The sequence below is a fragment of the Neolamprologus multifasciatus genome, chromosome 11, assembly GCF_963576455.1.
Source record: "Neolamprologus multifasciatus chromosome 11, fNeoMul1.2, whole genome shotgun sequence".
Lineage (NCBI taxonomy): Eukaryota > Metazoa > Chordata > Actinopteri > Cichliformes > Cichlidae > Neolamprologus > Neolamprologus multifasciatus.
The window spans coordinates 13,729,735-13,746,407 of NC_140449.1; the positions used below are offsets into that span (position 1 = coordinate 13,729,735).

General features: G+C 40.8%; 1 protein-coding gene across 1 annotated transcript in view; it reads left to right on the plus strand.

Moving 5' to 3' along the window:
* LOC146507959 (zinc finger protein 236) overlaps nucleotides 1-16,673 on the plus strand; it is a 57,250-nt gene that overhangs the window by 35,286 nt on the left and 5,291 nt on the right. The window contains exons 27-31 of the mRNA XM_085176544.1: nucleotides 2,698-2,855; nucleotides 3,031-3,159; nucleotides 3,283-3,471; nucleotides 6,431-6,560; nucleotides 13,836-14,009. Coding sequence (XP_085032670.1) covers nucleotides 2,698-2,855; nucleotides 3,031-3,159; nucleotides 3,283-3,471; nucleotides 6,431-6,560; nucleotides 13,836-14,009 — 780 coding nt within the window. The remainder of the gene's footprint in view (nucleotides 1-2,697; nucleotides 2,856-3,030; nucleotides 3,160-3,282; nucleotides 3,472-6,430; nucleotides 6,561-13,835; nucleotides 14,010-16,673) is intronic.

Consider the following 16,673-nt stretch of genomic DNA (forward strand, 5'->3'; position numbering starts at 1 on the left):
GCCTGTTTATCAGACTCCTATAAAGGCTGTTATGTTTTTCCTCCACGCTGTTTACACTCTCTCAGCCCTGAAGCATCCCTTCTGTGCTGCGGCACATACTCTTTCGTTCATCCTCTTATGACTTGCAACTGCCAACATTTTGTTTTCATTCAAATTTTGTTCAGGATCCCAACAGGTTTCCTTTTACTTTTTTTGCAATATGACAAGACTTTTGGGTTTCAGAGAAACTAAACTTTATTAGAAGTACAGGGTTCTACTTCACCAGCACAAACTGTGAGAGGTCCCCCAACTGTGGAGAGATCATAGTGCACGAGGAAAGCTGCCAGATAGATTTTCAATCCTGAGAAACCCTAATCGCCTGCCATGTCCAGATCACTCAAGAGATATTAAAAAATTGCTATGACAGAAATGAAGTTTGAACTTTTCTGCTCTCTAACAGGGAGCGTGCCAGAAAAATTGCAACTCAGGTTTGTGGGGGTTTTTTTGCAGCACGGTGGTTAGCACTTTTCCCGCACAGCACGAAGGTCCTGAGTTCAATTCCACCATCAGGCCGGGGTCTTTCTGTGTGGAGTGTGCATGTTCTCCCCGTGTTTGGACAGTGGGAGGAAGCCGGAGTAACCGGAGAGGACCCATGCAAAGACATGCAGCTTGTGGGGATAGGTTAATTGGTTAATCCAAATTGCCCACAGGTGTGAATGCGCAAGTAAATGTGAGTGCGAATGATTGTCTGTCCCTGTGTGTTGGCCCTGACTGGCGACCTGTCCAGGGTGTACCCCGCCTCTCGCCCTATGACAGCTGGGATAGGCTCCAGCGCCCCCCGCGACCCTGAAAAGGATAAGCGGAAGTGAATGGATGGATGGAGAAATGAAGTTTGAACTTTTCTGCTTCGTGCCAGAAAAATTGCAACTCAGGGTTGTGGGGTTTTTTTGTTTGTTAGTTTTTTTTCTCCAGACAAAAAGCTAAAGCAGGCTCGTCAATTGTTGCAATTGACTGTCAATGCTTCTGGATTCAAGTGTTTTGGAACCCCTCAATTCGAATGCTAGCAGCTAATTTTGACAGATGGTTAACACCTCTTTCTTTAGCTACCCACTTACGTCTGATTTTAGGGTTGCAGCTATCGATTGTTACATTGACTGATTGACTAATTTGATAATAAATACTTCTGTCTTCTTAATAAGCATTAGTATTTATTCAAAAGAGAAAAAAAATTACAGGTCTTTCAAAATGAGCTGCTCATTGGTTTCCATGTTAGAAATTCCAGTGTTTTACAGTGGATACAGCATCTGTCAAAAAAAAAGAAAAACAGCTTAACCCCGTGACCCTGTTTATTTGCCATAAATTCTATATTTTTTAAAGAAAATATTATATTAAATGCAAAAATACTCTTAAGTCGAATAAAAAAGATATATATGCAATATAAACAAAGGCATAAACATTTATCTTAATTTTGTTCTTTTGGAAAAATTTCTGACATTTGTAGGAGGTAAAAAGAGTTCTGAAAGTGAAGATTTTTGTGGTGTTTGTATCTGTGAGTTTTTGTGCATGTGCTTTGTAAGTTCAAGTGTACAACTGAATGAGTGAGTTTGTGCCTTTAAAACCTAACAACGCTGAGGTCAGTGGGGTTTTACTGGCTTTGATCTGAAAAATGTAGAAAAATAAAATAAAATGTAAAAATGAAAGCTTTATTGGTGTACTGGACCAATAAATATGGTCCAGTACACCCCATGCCCCCCTTTAGACTCACCCCTGCTCACTTCCATGTAAAATAGGACAAGCGGTACAATTTAAAGATATTATCAAACCGAATTAGCAGTTTATCAACATACTTTAATACAACTTCTGGAAGCTTGAATAACTTTATAGTTATGAAGCCCAGTCTGTGAGAGAGCTTGTCACCTAGAAGCCTCATCAAATTTTCAGTCTCATCTATATCTCTTCATTACCTTCCACTTAACTCAAGTGGAAATAAAAATAATAATAATATTCCCACAGCTTCTCTGAGACACACAGAGCATCTTTGATTTTGTTGCTTTGGCTAAAACCTTCCTGTCACCCTGTCTGCAGACACGGTCCAACCTGTGATTTGACTGAGAAACTGTATTTTTATTCAAACCAAATATTGTCTAGTTTTGTGCATCATCAAAGCACCAAAAGAGCTGTGGTTGCCAGCCCAAACTCTCATCTGTCTCAGAAGGTGTCCCAGAAATATGTGAGAGGATATTTGTCAAAAGACTGTTCTTTAAAACGTGGAGTGAAATTATCCTTCATTCTGGCCAGCCAGAGATATGATTTCATAGACCCAAGAGGAAATGAAAACTGCTCTGATAGGGCAGTATGAGAGGTGAGGTTAGTGAATGTAAGTGGGCTAAAACTGCAGCTTTCCGTTGTCACAGACAGCCAGAGTTTTACACCGGATTCCCCTCCTGACGTAACCCCAAAGGGGATATTTGTCTGTAATTGAACCAGTGACCCTTCATTTGCCAAGAACATTTTTCACTACACCAATGGAGACACTAATATTGAAACAGGTTTTGTGGAGAAGTGAAAAATGAGCCTTTTTATGGCATCCAGGTCTGTTGTGTCTAAGAGGATAATGTTCATTTAAACACAGTTTCTTTGTATGTCTGAATTTCGCGCACAGTTGCTGGTGGCATAAACCAGCTGGGTATTAACCTTTTAACCACTCTCTCCTGTCAGTCACCAGTCTGCCACCAAGCACCACCCTGTCTCACACTGCTGCCTCCCAGAGCCTAGTGATGTCACCAGGAGCTGTGGCCAGTGATGGCAGTGTCACACTAACCCTTGCAGATGCTCAAGGCATGCTGGATGGCGTCACCTTAAACCTCAATACACAGGTATAAAAAAACCAATACATATAGGTAATGCAATTAAAATGGCAAATGTCCAGCACAATTTACAGAATGTAGTAGCTGCTATTTTGCATTATTACTAATTTAACATGACAATCGAAATGTGTCAGACATGAGTTATGTCATGAAGCGCTTTTTCAATGTATGTTTTGGTTTTTAGGGTCAGACTTTCCCTGCAGTACTGAATGATTCTGGCCTAACAGGACAGCCAGGGACCACAGGCCAGCAGGTCATACTGGTTAGCCACCAGTCCCAGTCCGCAAATGGAGCAACAGACAATGGATATACTGTAAGTATATTTGTTTTGTTTGCTTCACAAATCCAGGGGAAGAGTTCAAAGAGTGCCTGTCAGTTGATGTTTATACCATCACCATAATGCATTGTAAACTCTTTGTCTTTGTGCGTGCTTCAGATTTCCACTGATAAGGGTGGGAAAGAGCTCCAGGTGGATACTGATAACCGAAATCAGTGTTTCTATTGTAATCAAGTGTGCCAGAATGCCAATACACTGCGACGTCACTGCAGACAGGCTCACGGCAAGGACCGCTGTCATGTCTGCAGCCTCTGTAGAAAGGCCTTCAAGCGAGCTACACACCTGAAAGTAAGAACTTATACAGACACAGCCTGTTGAAAAATTGTTTTAAATCTAAGCTGCTAAGAGCATTTATCTAAATCATCCAGCTATTGGAATACAGGGAAAAAAAACCCTGCTTTATATATAAAGACATAGAAATGATAAATGACCCTCTTTAGGTTTTATTAAAGCAGTATGTCAACTTGCATGGCACGGTTTGTTTTTTTATTTTATTTTTATTAGTCAGTGCTTCTACCTTAGGTGTGAAAGTTATAGATTTGAAGACTGCAAGTAGCTTCACATTTTAATGCATCAAAAAAACTCAATAAAGCACAGCCTGTGTATGGGTAAATCTTCAAGTGCCAGGGAGAAGGAAGACACAGCTCTGTACTCAAGCCCTCTTTCTGCTATTTTTCATGTTTCTTCTCCACAAAGTGAAAGCCCTTTTTTTTCTGTAAATGTGCCCCAATGCGTTGAACAGTAACTGTCTCCCATGAATGTCGTGCGGTGGAGATTAATTGCTGTCACACAGAGAGCGGCCGAGGTCTTTCCACATCCCTGAGACTCTTTATTAGTCTACAACCAGAAGTTGGATGTTGATGGCTTTTTTAACCCTCTGGGGTCACCGGACACGCCGGCCCGTCAAAATCACATGACCAATTTAAGACGACACAGCTACAAGATGCAGCACGTCAGAGTCTCCATTTCAACTTGGGTCGAAAGTGCGGACTTCAAACTTTATACCAGTTTTTGAATTGTGTCGATGGGCCACATAAATCCAGAGTTATGATATAAAATACACGCCATGAAAATGGCGTTTTCTACAGACAGCGCTAGCAAACACTCTCCGCTTGCGAGTTAAAAAAGAAAAAGAAAAAACACCCCTTCCCTATTGGTGTTAGAGTTTACCATGTCAGCCAATCAAAAAAATGATAAGGCAACATGTGACATTTGGTTGTTTAGGGAGAAGGGGAAGTTATTAGGAGTGACACCTGAGACGGAAAGCGGGCGAGCGAAAGACAGAGAGAGAGAGTTTTCATATGTGAGACATTAGTGACGTTTAGCGTGTTTGGAGGCTGTAGTTAGTTTGTTGTGTAGTTATTGTCTTGTATTGTGTGTCAGTTAGACTGCTGAATTTCATATTTGCTCTAAAAAAGCCGTCAAAGGCAGATTCCAGTGTAAACGCTGTTCCCACATGGAAAACTGGACTCATGCACCTCCTGCTGTCAGACCTGCAGGGTTTAGGCCTTTGGTGTTCTCCTCTGTCTTATAGTGAACACAAACTACATTTTTTGGACTGGCACAAATAATTTGTGTGCCTTCTTATTTGATGCAGCACACCTGATTGTTCTGTAAATAGATTTAAATGGTTATATAAAAAACGCCTGAGGCCTTGGCTGCATTTTTAGGTAAATAGTACCATATAACTTTGTTGTTTGCAAAACTTGTGCATAATTTTTAGAAATGTACAATTTCTATTTGCATTTCAAGTTATGAAAATGATTCGTTAAACATGTTTGTGGGTTTTACAGTAAAAAATATAACTTTTTTCTACTCGGATTTTGAATTTTTTGTCTGAATTTAGATCAACTGTGCTAATATAGTATACCAAAATGAAAAAATAACTCTAATTTCAGATATTTGAGGTTGTGCTGAAAATAACGATACCAAACAAGGCTAGAAAAACATATTTTAAAGGTGAAATATAGAGGTAAAATCAAGTAGTATCAAGTAGTCAAAAACGGCCAATTATACCCTGGACCCCAGAGGGTTAAAAGACTGAATTAGTCCTGCAGTTATTTTTCATTTTTCCTGTTGGACCCCAGATAATGATTTGGCTTTTTTAATTACAGCCAGACATCCAAAAGCTTCAGCTTCATAATATACTGAAAAAATTAACTGCACACTTACAGAATACCCAATCCGTTTTTGCTTCAAAGCAAATTCCTCCAGAAATATCAGGAATACAGATACATTAATAATGTGGTACAATTGTACAGTAGTCCACTGTCATAAATCACTGGAGCTTTTTAAGCTGCAATAGAATATTTACCTCAATTAATATATAATAACTCACTGCCTTTTTTGCCAAAAGTTAAGGAGGTGTCTTTTGTGTGTACATCAGAGATAAATCTACAGCCAGGATAGCTTACAGTGTAGAAATGGGAGACTGACTAACCTAGCTCAGGCCAGATGTAACAAAATCACCCTATCAGTTATTCAGTGTACACCATAGTGTGTTTTTTGTCAGCTCTTTTACTTTTGTTGCTATGATACTGGATAGTCACAGAATAAAAGTGTCACTGCTTAACTGTTAGAGCCACAGTGAACAAAATGTTCCTCCAAACATTATTTTTCATATCAGCAATGTAGTGTACTTGCAACCCAGTATCGTGATAGCCTCGAATTTCATTTGCTACATGTATGAATATTCAGAGGGCTGCACTATTGACTTCTACTTCATTAGAGTTTAGCATTTGTACAGCTAGGATGTAATAGCTGGTCAGTGTTGGTTACTTGGACAACTGAGTACAAAGTGTTAGCATAAGTAGTGTTAGATTTCCCTGATAATACAAAAAAAGCACTATCACGGTACTAAAACTAGCTTAAAATGTTGTCTGATAATAGTAATATATAAATAGAACGTGGAGCACAGAAATTTGAGAGGTAATATATTTTCAGTAATTCAGAAATGATGACTACCTTACATAGATTTATGTCATTGAGCTCAGTACTCCTGATCAACACTGATCTTAATAAACATTTACTGAGATGAGCATATTAATACTGGGTGTAATCTCCTTCTGTTGTCAAAGCAGCCCTAATTCTCTGTGACAAGGTCAATGGATGCTGCTAATTTCTTTGAGGAATACAAATACAAATGATGAAATACAAACATTTGTGCAGGTTTTTCGCACTGATGCTGTGAGCGCCTGTCTGCTGAGGACAGAGTTAGACTGTAACTGTAAACTCATTTTATCTGCAGGAACATAAACGAGTGCACCAGCCGGGCCCGTCACCCAGCTCCCAGAAGCCCAGAGTCTTCAGTTGTTCCTCCTGCGTAAAAGCCTTCGCCAAGCGCAGTCAGCTGGAGAGACACAATCGAACGCACACAGGTGACAAAACACTGTCGTTCATTATAGTTTAAAATCCCAAACCCTAATCTGACAGTAGATGTAAAAGGCTGAGATGGTTTGGACATGTTCAGAGGAGGGGTGGTAGATAAGAGGAAAGAGTAAGGTCTCCTGTTGTTTTAGAAATACAAACGACCGTGTATTTTCTTTAATATTAACATCATTTCAAAGCTTGAAGACTTATTTATTTTTTGACATAATCGCCATTTTGGTCGATTTTTAAACGCTGTGACAGTTTTATAATACCCATGTCATACCCGCTTGCTGCCACTGCCGCAGAATCGCCTTCCGGACAAATGTTCTTTCAACCTTGGGAACATGTTGTAGTCACTGGGTGCGAAGTCCGGATTGTAGGGTGGGTGGAGAGCGACAGTTTGACAGGCAACGTGTGGACATGCGGTGTCGTGGAGAATGCTTACGCACAGTGCGCAACTGTGTTTTGGGACCGAAAGGGGGTAATGTTGGTTGACTTTATGCTGTGGGGCCACAATAAATGCTGACAGGTACTGTGAAACACTGGAAAAACTCAGACGGGCATTTCAGAACTGGAGAACAGGAATACTGAGCAAGGGCGTAAGCCATAGGTGTCAAACTCTGGCCCGCGGGCCAAATTTGGCCCGCAGCCTAATTACATTTGGCCCGCGAAGCCATACCAAATTACTATTAGAGCTGGCCTACTGGTATTATACAGCTAATATATATATTGTTTAGTATTAAGCTTTGCTTGTTCCTTATTCAGTTTTCCAGCAAAACTTATTTGAGTCCATAAGAAAAGATTCATTCTTATATCTGGAGGAAGATTTTTTTTTTTTTTCAATAAATATTAATGTTAGCCCGCGATTTTGGCCCACTGTGTATTTGAGTTTGACACCCCTGCCATAAGTCATTGTTGATTTTGTCTTCACTCTCCATCCCCTGCCAAGCTACACCTGTGATTCTGCGGTTGCTCGCTGATCAGCTGACAGATAAGATCTTTTCTTATCCTCTGCATCCTTACCCTATCACCTCTGCCTCCCACAGGGCGCCAGCCTGCCCTGTTGAAACACTGTTTTTTTTCAGTGTTTCAACTGAAAAAATAGAATGCCATTGATCAAAAATAGAATGCCTTTGATCCAAAGTAGAATGCCTTTGATCCCTTGTGATGTCATCATCTTGCTGAGAGAAAAAACCCTTAAATAGGAGCTTTGCTCTGTTAAACTTTGCTGCTCAACGGACCTTGACCTGACAGTAAGCAAACCCTTTTGGAGAGTTTTGAGAGAATTTCGCGTTACTTAGCAAACACTGACCAAGCCGACACATTTCACCATGTCAGCTAACCCATCCTTCCGCTCAAATGAGCTTGGAATAGTTAAAGGGAGCATTTTGGGAAACCACTACAAGGTAGAGGCTTTCCTTGGAGAAGGGGGCTTTGGTATTGTAGCCAAATGTCGTGATACCATGACCAACCGAGCTGTGGCTATTAAAGTCAACAAGAGCGACCCTGATATCCTGCAACAAGCAAAACTGGAACTTTTCATCCTGGAGCAGCTGAGAAGGTTGGATCCAGATGCCGCCAACATTGTTAAATGGAACGGCGTTTTCCACGACGGAGAGCGGGTTTGCTTAAAGTTCGAACTCCTTGATCAATGCCTGTGGGACTATATAGGGGACCGGAAAAACCAGGGTCTCCCCATAAGCGAAGTCAGGCCAATTTTAGGTCAGCTCACAAATGCTCTGTCCCACCTGGGTTCTGTGGGAATAGTGCACGCTGACCTCAAACCTGGAAACATCATGGTTGTAAACCGCCATGAGTCTCCCATCAAAGTCAAACTTATAGACTTTGGCCTCGCATGTCCTGCGTCTGCAGTGATGCCTGGTGAACGTGTGGGGACAGTTGGTTATAGTGCACCTGAAGTTATGCTTGGCCTTCCTTACAATGAAGCAAGTGACATGTGGTCTCTGGGGCCGGTGGCTGTGGAGCTTGTTACAGGGGTGCCACTCTACCCTGGAAATGAAGACTATGATGTTTTGAAATTCATCATAGAGACTCAGGGTCAGCTACCAGATCATGTCCTAGACTCTGGCGTGTACACTGAAGACTATTTCATTGAAGACAACGACAACCAACAGCGCTGGACATTTAAGACTGACCAACAGTTTCAGTACGAGACAGGATATGAGTCCCTGGAGACAAGATACATAAAACTGACGCGTCTCGATGACCTCGAACAAGTAATGATGTTTAGAAGAGGACCTGAAAATGGCCAACGTTTGTTTGTAAGCTTAATTAAACAGATGTTGGCCTTGGATGCAAACCAGCGCATAACACCGTCGGAGGTTCTCCGGCATCCCTTTTTCAACCCTAAGAGTTCCCCTTGCATTGACATGAGTGCTGAAAGACCACAAAACTCGGTGGTCTTTCAGCACCCTTCAAACTTGAAATGCAAGAGATCAGAGAAAATCAACTGCAGTTTTCAAAACTCGGTTGAATTTTCTCAGCAAGTATTCGTCCACACATCAGCCAGCCCATCCTTCAGCTCAGATGAGCTTGAAATAGTTGAAGGGAGCATTTTGGGAAACCACTACAAGGTAGAGGCTTTCCTCGGAGAAGGGGGCTTTGGTATTGTAGCAGAATGCTGTGATACCAAAACCAACCAAGCTGTGGCTATTAAGGTGAACAAGAACCGCACTGATATTCTGCAACAGGCAAAAAAGGAAATTTTCATCCTGGAGCAGCTGCGAAGGTTGGATCCAGATGCCGCCAACATTGTTAAATGGAACGGCTTTTTCCTTGACAGAGAGCGAGTTTGCCTGAAATTTGAACTCCTTGATCAATGCCTGTGGGACTACATAGGGGACCCGAATAACCGGCGTCTCCCCATAAGCGAAGTCAGGCCAATTTTAGGTCAACTCACAAATGCTCTGTCCCACCTGGGTTCTTTGGGAATAGTGCACGCGGACCTCAAACCTGGAAACATCATGGTTGTAAATCGCTATGAGTCTCCAGTCAAAGTCAGACTTATAGACTTTGGCCTCGCATGTCCTGCGTCTGCAGTGATGCCTGGTGACCGTGTGGGGACAGTTGGTTATAGTGCACCTGAGGTTATGCTTGGCCTTCCTTATAACGAAGCATGTGACATGTGGTCTCTGGGGCTGGTGGCTGTTGAGCTTGTTACAGGGGTGCCACTCTACCCTGGAAAAAAATATTATGATGTTTTGAAATTCATCATAGAGACTCAGGGTCAGCCACCAGATCATGTTCTCGATCCTGGCGTGTACACTGAAGACTATTTCACAAAAGACAACTACAACTACAACCAACAACGCTGGACATTTAAGACCGCCCAACAATTTAAATACGAGACAGGATATGAATCTTTGGAGACAAGATACATAAAACTGACGCGTCTGGATGACCTCGAACAAATAATGATGTTTAGACGAGGACCAGAAGATGGCCAACGTTTGTTTGTCAGCCTAATTAAAGAGATGTTGGCCTTGGATGCACATCAGCGGATAACACCCTCTCAGGTTCTCCGGCATCCCTTTTTCAACCCTGGCCTCTCCAACAGGTTCCCAAGTATCAACATTGAAAAACCATACAGAGTCAATCTCCAGCATGGCATCTTCCACCCTGGACAAAAGTGATAAAAATACAAACTGGGGTTGGAAAAGGATATTAACAGCAAATTACACTGGAAACATTAATTAAGCTGCTCCTATAATTATCACTTTGGGTTTTTTTTTTTTCTTTTAATTTTCACTCCCCCCACCCCAACCAGTCGCGGCAGATGACTGTCCCTTCCTGAGCCTGGTTCTGTCGAAGGTTTCTTCCTTTTTAAAGGGAGTTTTTCCTTCCCACTGTCGCTAAATGCTTGCTCATAGGGAATCTTCTGATTGCTGGGGTGGCCAAAACTCTAGGGGAACTAGCAATTCTTGTGAAAATTAAAAAAAAAGAAAGAAAAAAGCCTACCAATATTCAAAGCAGAGCAGCGGACACCTTACCATCACATCAGTCCTTTAATCCGACCTAAAACACCATGTTTACAGAAATAAATTCCATACAAATTGGAACTAAATTGTTGTTTTTGATTGTTTATAAATATATAGTGCTACCCTTCAGCCTCCTAGTAGACATACCTGTGTTAGAAATGTGAAATTCCTCCGATTTTCAGAAAAGTTGACCTCTGACCTTGAAGTCAAGGTCACTGAGATTTAAGCTTCACAGAGATTTTCAGAAGATGCAATCATGGTATTGATTTGAAAAATCTACACAATCACAAACTTGGATGTCCACAGCGCCTCGCCATATACCAAAGATTAAGAGGTGTTTTTTTTCTAGGTTTTTATAAAGATTACAAAACACAAATAACAAAAATGCCAACGCTATTGTCATTTTTGACAACGCTATTTTGATGTTGTATAATGTAGGGCAAAAAAAACAAAACAAACCCAAAATTTAATAAATAAAGTAAATAAGGTATATACTACATAGTAAACAAAATTTTAGTGGTCCACAATGGGGTCAATGAACAGAATGAAGGAAGTAAGTCTTTTATATGACAATGGTGTGATAAAGCGTTTTCCTATTTATTTGTATGTTTGTCACACTTAAACATTTCAGATCATCAAACTTTTTTTTTCTTTTTTATGTAAAAAGAAAAAAAAATCCTTTAACTGTCCAGTTTTCTTGATGTTATGATGCTTCTACCACTGGTTTGTCATTAATAAATCAGACTTTGGCTGCTGCAGCAGAAAAAGACAAAGAGAAAATGTAATCACACAAATCAGAGGTGCAGATTTACACTTTACCTGAAACAGAGCAAAAGTGCTTTTTAAATAGGTTAATGAATATTAAGTAATATAGGCTAGATGTCTGGACATTACTAGTTTCATTTGGGCCTTCTGGGCCCATTAGTCCTCTGGCTTATTGCCAGTTACCAGCCAAATAGCTTGTGTATTTTATTATCTTAGTGTGTTAAAGATTCTAGTTCTTATTCTGGTCAAACTGTGCTTCATTATTTGTTTACAGCACAGCTACAGTTCCAGGTGACTTCAAGTCAAAAGGATACTACATGTCAATGGCCAGCAGCCTGTATTCAGTTTGAATATTGCTGTAAATGTACCTGGATCTGTTTCTATTGGGTTGTGAATTTGGTCTCACTGTTACATCCAACTTTTAGAGTGGGATAAAGACAAAAAGAAACAAGAGAGAATGGATTTGTAGTTAGAAATCCAAAGTTGCTTCTGTTTTGCCCACACACATTGATGATGATTTCACATCACTAAGCAGGTTATCAAATGTGGACAGAATGTTAGCAGAATCTTATAATTCTCATAAGATTCTGTTTTTGTGTCATTCAATACAATGTGTTTATGTGTGACATACTGATATGAATCATAGTATCTTATGGAATTCCAAAAATGGCTGCCAGGACAGCTGCCACCACACTGATGTGACACACTACAAATCAACTCTTTGATGCTCTGTGCTGAGTCTGTACAATAACCTGCACTTAAACATTCATTTAATATCACGTACACATATACACATTCTGTCCCTCAAGAAGATACTGAGAAAAAATAAAGAATAACATTGAGACTGTAACTTTGCCATAAGTCATAGGTGTCAAACTCTGGCCCGCAGGCCAAATTTGGCTCGCAGCCTAATTACATTTGGCCCGCGAAGCCACACCAAATTACTATTAGAGCTGGCCTACTGGTATTATACAACTAATATATATATTGTTTAGTATTAAGCTTTGCTTGTTCCATATTCAGTTTTCCAGCAAAACCTATTTGAGTCCATAAGAAAAGATTCATTCTTATATCTGGAGGAAGATTTTTTTTTTTCAATAAATATTAATGTTAGCCCGCGACTTTGTTCCAGTTTTGAATTTTGGCCCACTGTGTATTTGAGTTTGACACCCCTGGCGTAAGCATTCTCCACGACACCGCACGTCCACACGTCGCCCGTCGCCCGTCATAAATACACGGTTGTTTGTATTTCTAAAACAATAGGAGACCTTACTTTTGGGATTACCCTCGTACATTAACTCCTTTGTTGAGACTAATAATATGATTATTGAAAAAAATGTGATTTCAAGCAGTGTGTGTCATATTAAGCAGCTACAGTCTTCCCCTTTCAGGCTAACTAATTCATAAACTTATGCAAAGTTTATAAGCACATTAAAAACCATATTTCTGTCCTATCTTTCATTGTACCTAAAGTTTTATTGGCTTGTTGCCATTTCACTGGACTCATTTGAATGAGCAATTCTGACTGGATCTCTCTCTGCTGGGTTATCTCACAATTTTGTGCTGCGGGGTATGTTACGCTTTATCTTTTAGCAGAAACCCCCCCCAGAAATGTTCCACTTCCCTTTTGCTCCCAGTTTATGACTGACATTTGTCACTGCTTGTTATTTCATGCCTAGCTTAACAGACGTGACAGGCCCTGAAATGAAAAATGTTTGAGGAGAAGTGACTCTGGTTGTGTAGCCCTGAATTTCTTATGAATAGGAGCTGTTTCTTTAGCAAGTTAGTGCAAAGAGTTGTAGCTTAAGCATAAACAATGTAGGCATAGCTGCTTTGCCTGTGTGTCAGAAGATGTAAATAAATTGTGTCTTGAGGGGAAAAAGAATATGATTTCTTTACATGGCCATTATCACAATAGCATCCAGCTGCTTCAGTTCAGTTGGATGCTGATTTGTTTGTCTCAGCAGGACACGGCATTAATACGTGAAGAGTTTTCTTACATCTGGCGTACTGAAGGGTCTGCATTTTAGATCCCAGTAACTGAACTGCAGGAGACTGCAGCATTAAAAACACTTGCTTTAGGTTCATCATCTCTCCTTAATAAAACCAGAAAATCACCACCTGTAAATGCACACTCCTACAGTAACAGTGACCTTTCAGCACCCTCATCAAGGACGCAGCGGGTTATGGCAGTTTAGTTTTGACACCTAGAAAATTACTCACAAGAGGAAACATGTCAGGATTTGTGTGGCTTTTGTTTCCTACTCAGATTGTAGTACACTTTTGTTAATAACATAGCTTGTGAAAGCAGTTTGTGCACAATGCAGTTCACTTCACAGCTGCTTATTTACAGGAATAAAATGCTTATGTCATTATCCATCAATGGGAGCGTTTTGTTCAGCTGTTTGTGAGTCAGAGGAGAATCTTTACTAAGAATAGACACAGTATGTGTGAGTTTTTGAACATATTGGGTTAGCATCTGTTGATGCTAATAAACTGTGGGCCTGTGTGTTACTGCAGGTGAGCGGCCTTTCAAGTGCACTCAGTGTGACAAGGCCTTCAACCAGAAGAGCGCTCTGCAGGTCCACATGGTCAAACACACTGGAAAGAAGCCATTCAAGTGTGAGGTGTGCAACATCAGATTCACCCAGAAAAGCAACATGAAGCATCACATGAAGAGATCGCACGGCTACGGTAAGCGCCCAGGTGTCACGGCACTAATTAGAAAAAAAAAAACCCGCACCTCTCTCCTGTTAGATTCTCTTTCAGTCAGAAAAAAATGTTTCCAAGGTCATTGAGGAATTTAGCGTGTCACAAAAAAGTCACTTTTTTTAACTTTGTGATGGTTCTGGGTTTGTGTCTCTGTCTGTGTCAAGGTTACATTTCCTACACGGTGGGAATGGTGAACATTAAAAGGTGTCTCTGAGCGCTTAAATGATTGAAAAGCACTACAGGCTGTCCCCATTAGAAAAAATACACACCATCTCTCATCCTCGCATGTAGTATCTGTGGGGCTTCACTTCATGATCCTTCTCATTAAGAATGAGTTGTTAGAATGCCAACACTCAGTCTCATCAAACACACACGTGCAGTCGCCTTCATCTTGCAGGCTTGGTGAAGCTTCACAGCAGGGGAGCTTTGCTGAGTGGTCCATCAGCTGTTCCCAGAAGCCTCCACTTTGATATCTATCATTGACATGGATGTTATTTTATTGTCTTTCAAAGTTTAGCCCAAGACCCTCTTTTGTTTAACCTTGGACACATACACATGCACATTGTTCGCTGTCCTGGGAACCTGAGCGGTACATACTGAAGAGGGTCTGAGGAGGAGAACAGAGCTGTCAGATCTGTTTAACAGAACAGCTTATTTAACTTGAAATCCAGCTCCACAAAAGGTTCCTGCTCTGTACCCTCTGGTTGAATAAAGAAAACCAAGATTCTTTTTCAAAGTTGTTTTTTTTACTTTTATAGTTCTCCAAATCTTAAAGACATGCCAAAATTAAAAGAATATGTTTTGAGGTTGACTAATGTCTCATATTTTCAGAAAACAACAAAGTCACGCAGCATGAAATGCGTGACTGATTCTTGCTACAGTGCAGATAAGACACAAAGCAGCCGTGTCCACGCACTTGAAAACTGTGTTTTCAACTTACAGACACAGCGTGTGCAAATCACAGCGACAGGGCAGAATATTAATGTGTGATTCAAAACGCAGCCACCTGCTTTTCTTCGTCTTAGCGGACTGGCTTCTCAATGAGGGTTTTTTATAAGCTTTTCATCAACATCTTTTGTACAAGAACGGTTAGACGCTTGTGTGGGACGATGTGATCAAGGTACAAACATTTGAGTAAAGTGAGAGTTTTCAGGCAGTATAATGTCTTCAGCACATCTTCTTGGTTTTTCAAGCTGAGATTCATCTCCAATGTCCTAACCACTATTTTCCAGGTGGCCAGTAAATCTTGGAGCTTTTATTTGTCTACCTATCTCATATCATGAGCCAGCTGTATCAGTACACTGAAATTTAGAGGTCTTTAGTGAACTTAAGTTTGTCAAATACGGGGTTTAATAATAATAATAATGGATTGCATTTATATAGCGCTTTTCAAGGCACCCAAAGTGCTTTACAATTCCACTATTCATTCACACACTGGTGGAGGCAAGCTACAGTTGTAGCCACAGCTGCCCTGGGGCAGACTGACAGAAGCGAGGCTGCCATATCGTGCCATCGGCCCCTCTGGCCAACACCAGTAGGAGGTAGGTGAAGTGTCTTGCCCAAGGACACAACGACCAGGACAGAGAGCCCGGGGAACGAACCGGCGACCTTCCGGTTAAAGATGCGCTTCCCAACCCCCCTGACATTAAATAGTGACAAGTGCCACAACTTCAGCAAAACTCTTTGATTTTATGGCACTGAAATCACCAGAAATGGTAACAAAAAAGGGCTGCTGTCTTTACTACAGGGTTCTTTTACAATTTTCAGTGCTTTTAAAGACCTTTTTAATAGTTGAATAAAGAGATGATGAATACAAAGGAACAACACTGAGAGAATGAATTAAACCATTAAACAGATTTAAAAATGGCAAAACGTTCATCTCATTAGAAAATATTTTTCTTCAGTCTTAAACACACTGTATCCAGATCTTATAACCACAGAAAAATGTCTAAAAATATGGATTCATTTTCTTTGATTTTCATTTCAGACCTGACCCACAGGAATCTTGTTAATAGACTCAGTTTAATGACCACTTTACATCAAATGGTCCTTAAGTTCCTTAATCTATTTAAAGAGAGAAACGTTGTCATGGTGCTGTTTGGAGTGCTTATATTCACCACATGACACGCACAAGAGAAAGGCAAGACGAGAGCAGTTTGTGTTAATAAGGAAGAATTATTAACACAGACACCTGGCATTAGGAAGTCTAAGGCCACCGATTATGGACTGAGCTAAAGGAATGTTTGCATGATGAAAAGACAAAAATCAGTAATTTAATAAAATTCTAGTAGCGACACCGTCTTCTCTTTGTGTGTAGGCACAACACTGGTTCTTCCCAAGAGTTAGGTGCCTTTTTTAAGCTTGAATAATTCATAGATCAGTATTAAGTTCCAACTCGCACTGGAACAGTCGCAGCTGAGTGTGAAGCGCTGGGAATGAGAATTAGTATCTCCAAATCTGAGGCCATGGTCCCCTCTGGTCGATCTATGTCCCTACCCTCACCTATGGTCATGAGCTTTGGGTAGCCCCTTTAGTGTTCCCAAGCTAAAGCAGGTGGCCAGGTAAAGGGAGGTCTGGGCTCGTCTACTTAGGCTGCTGCCCCTGTGACCCGGCCCCGGATATGCAGCAGAAGAAGATGGATGGATG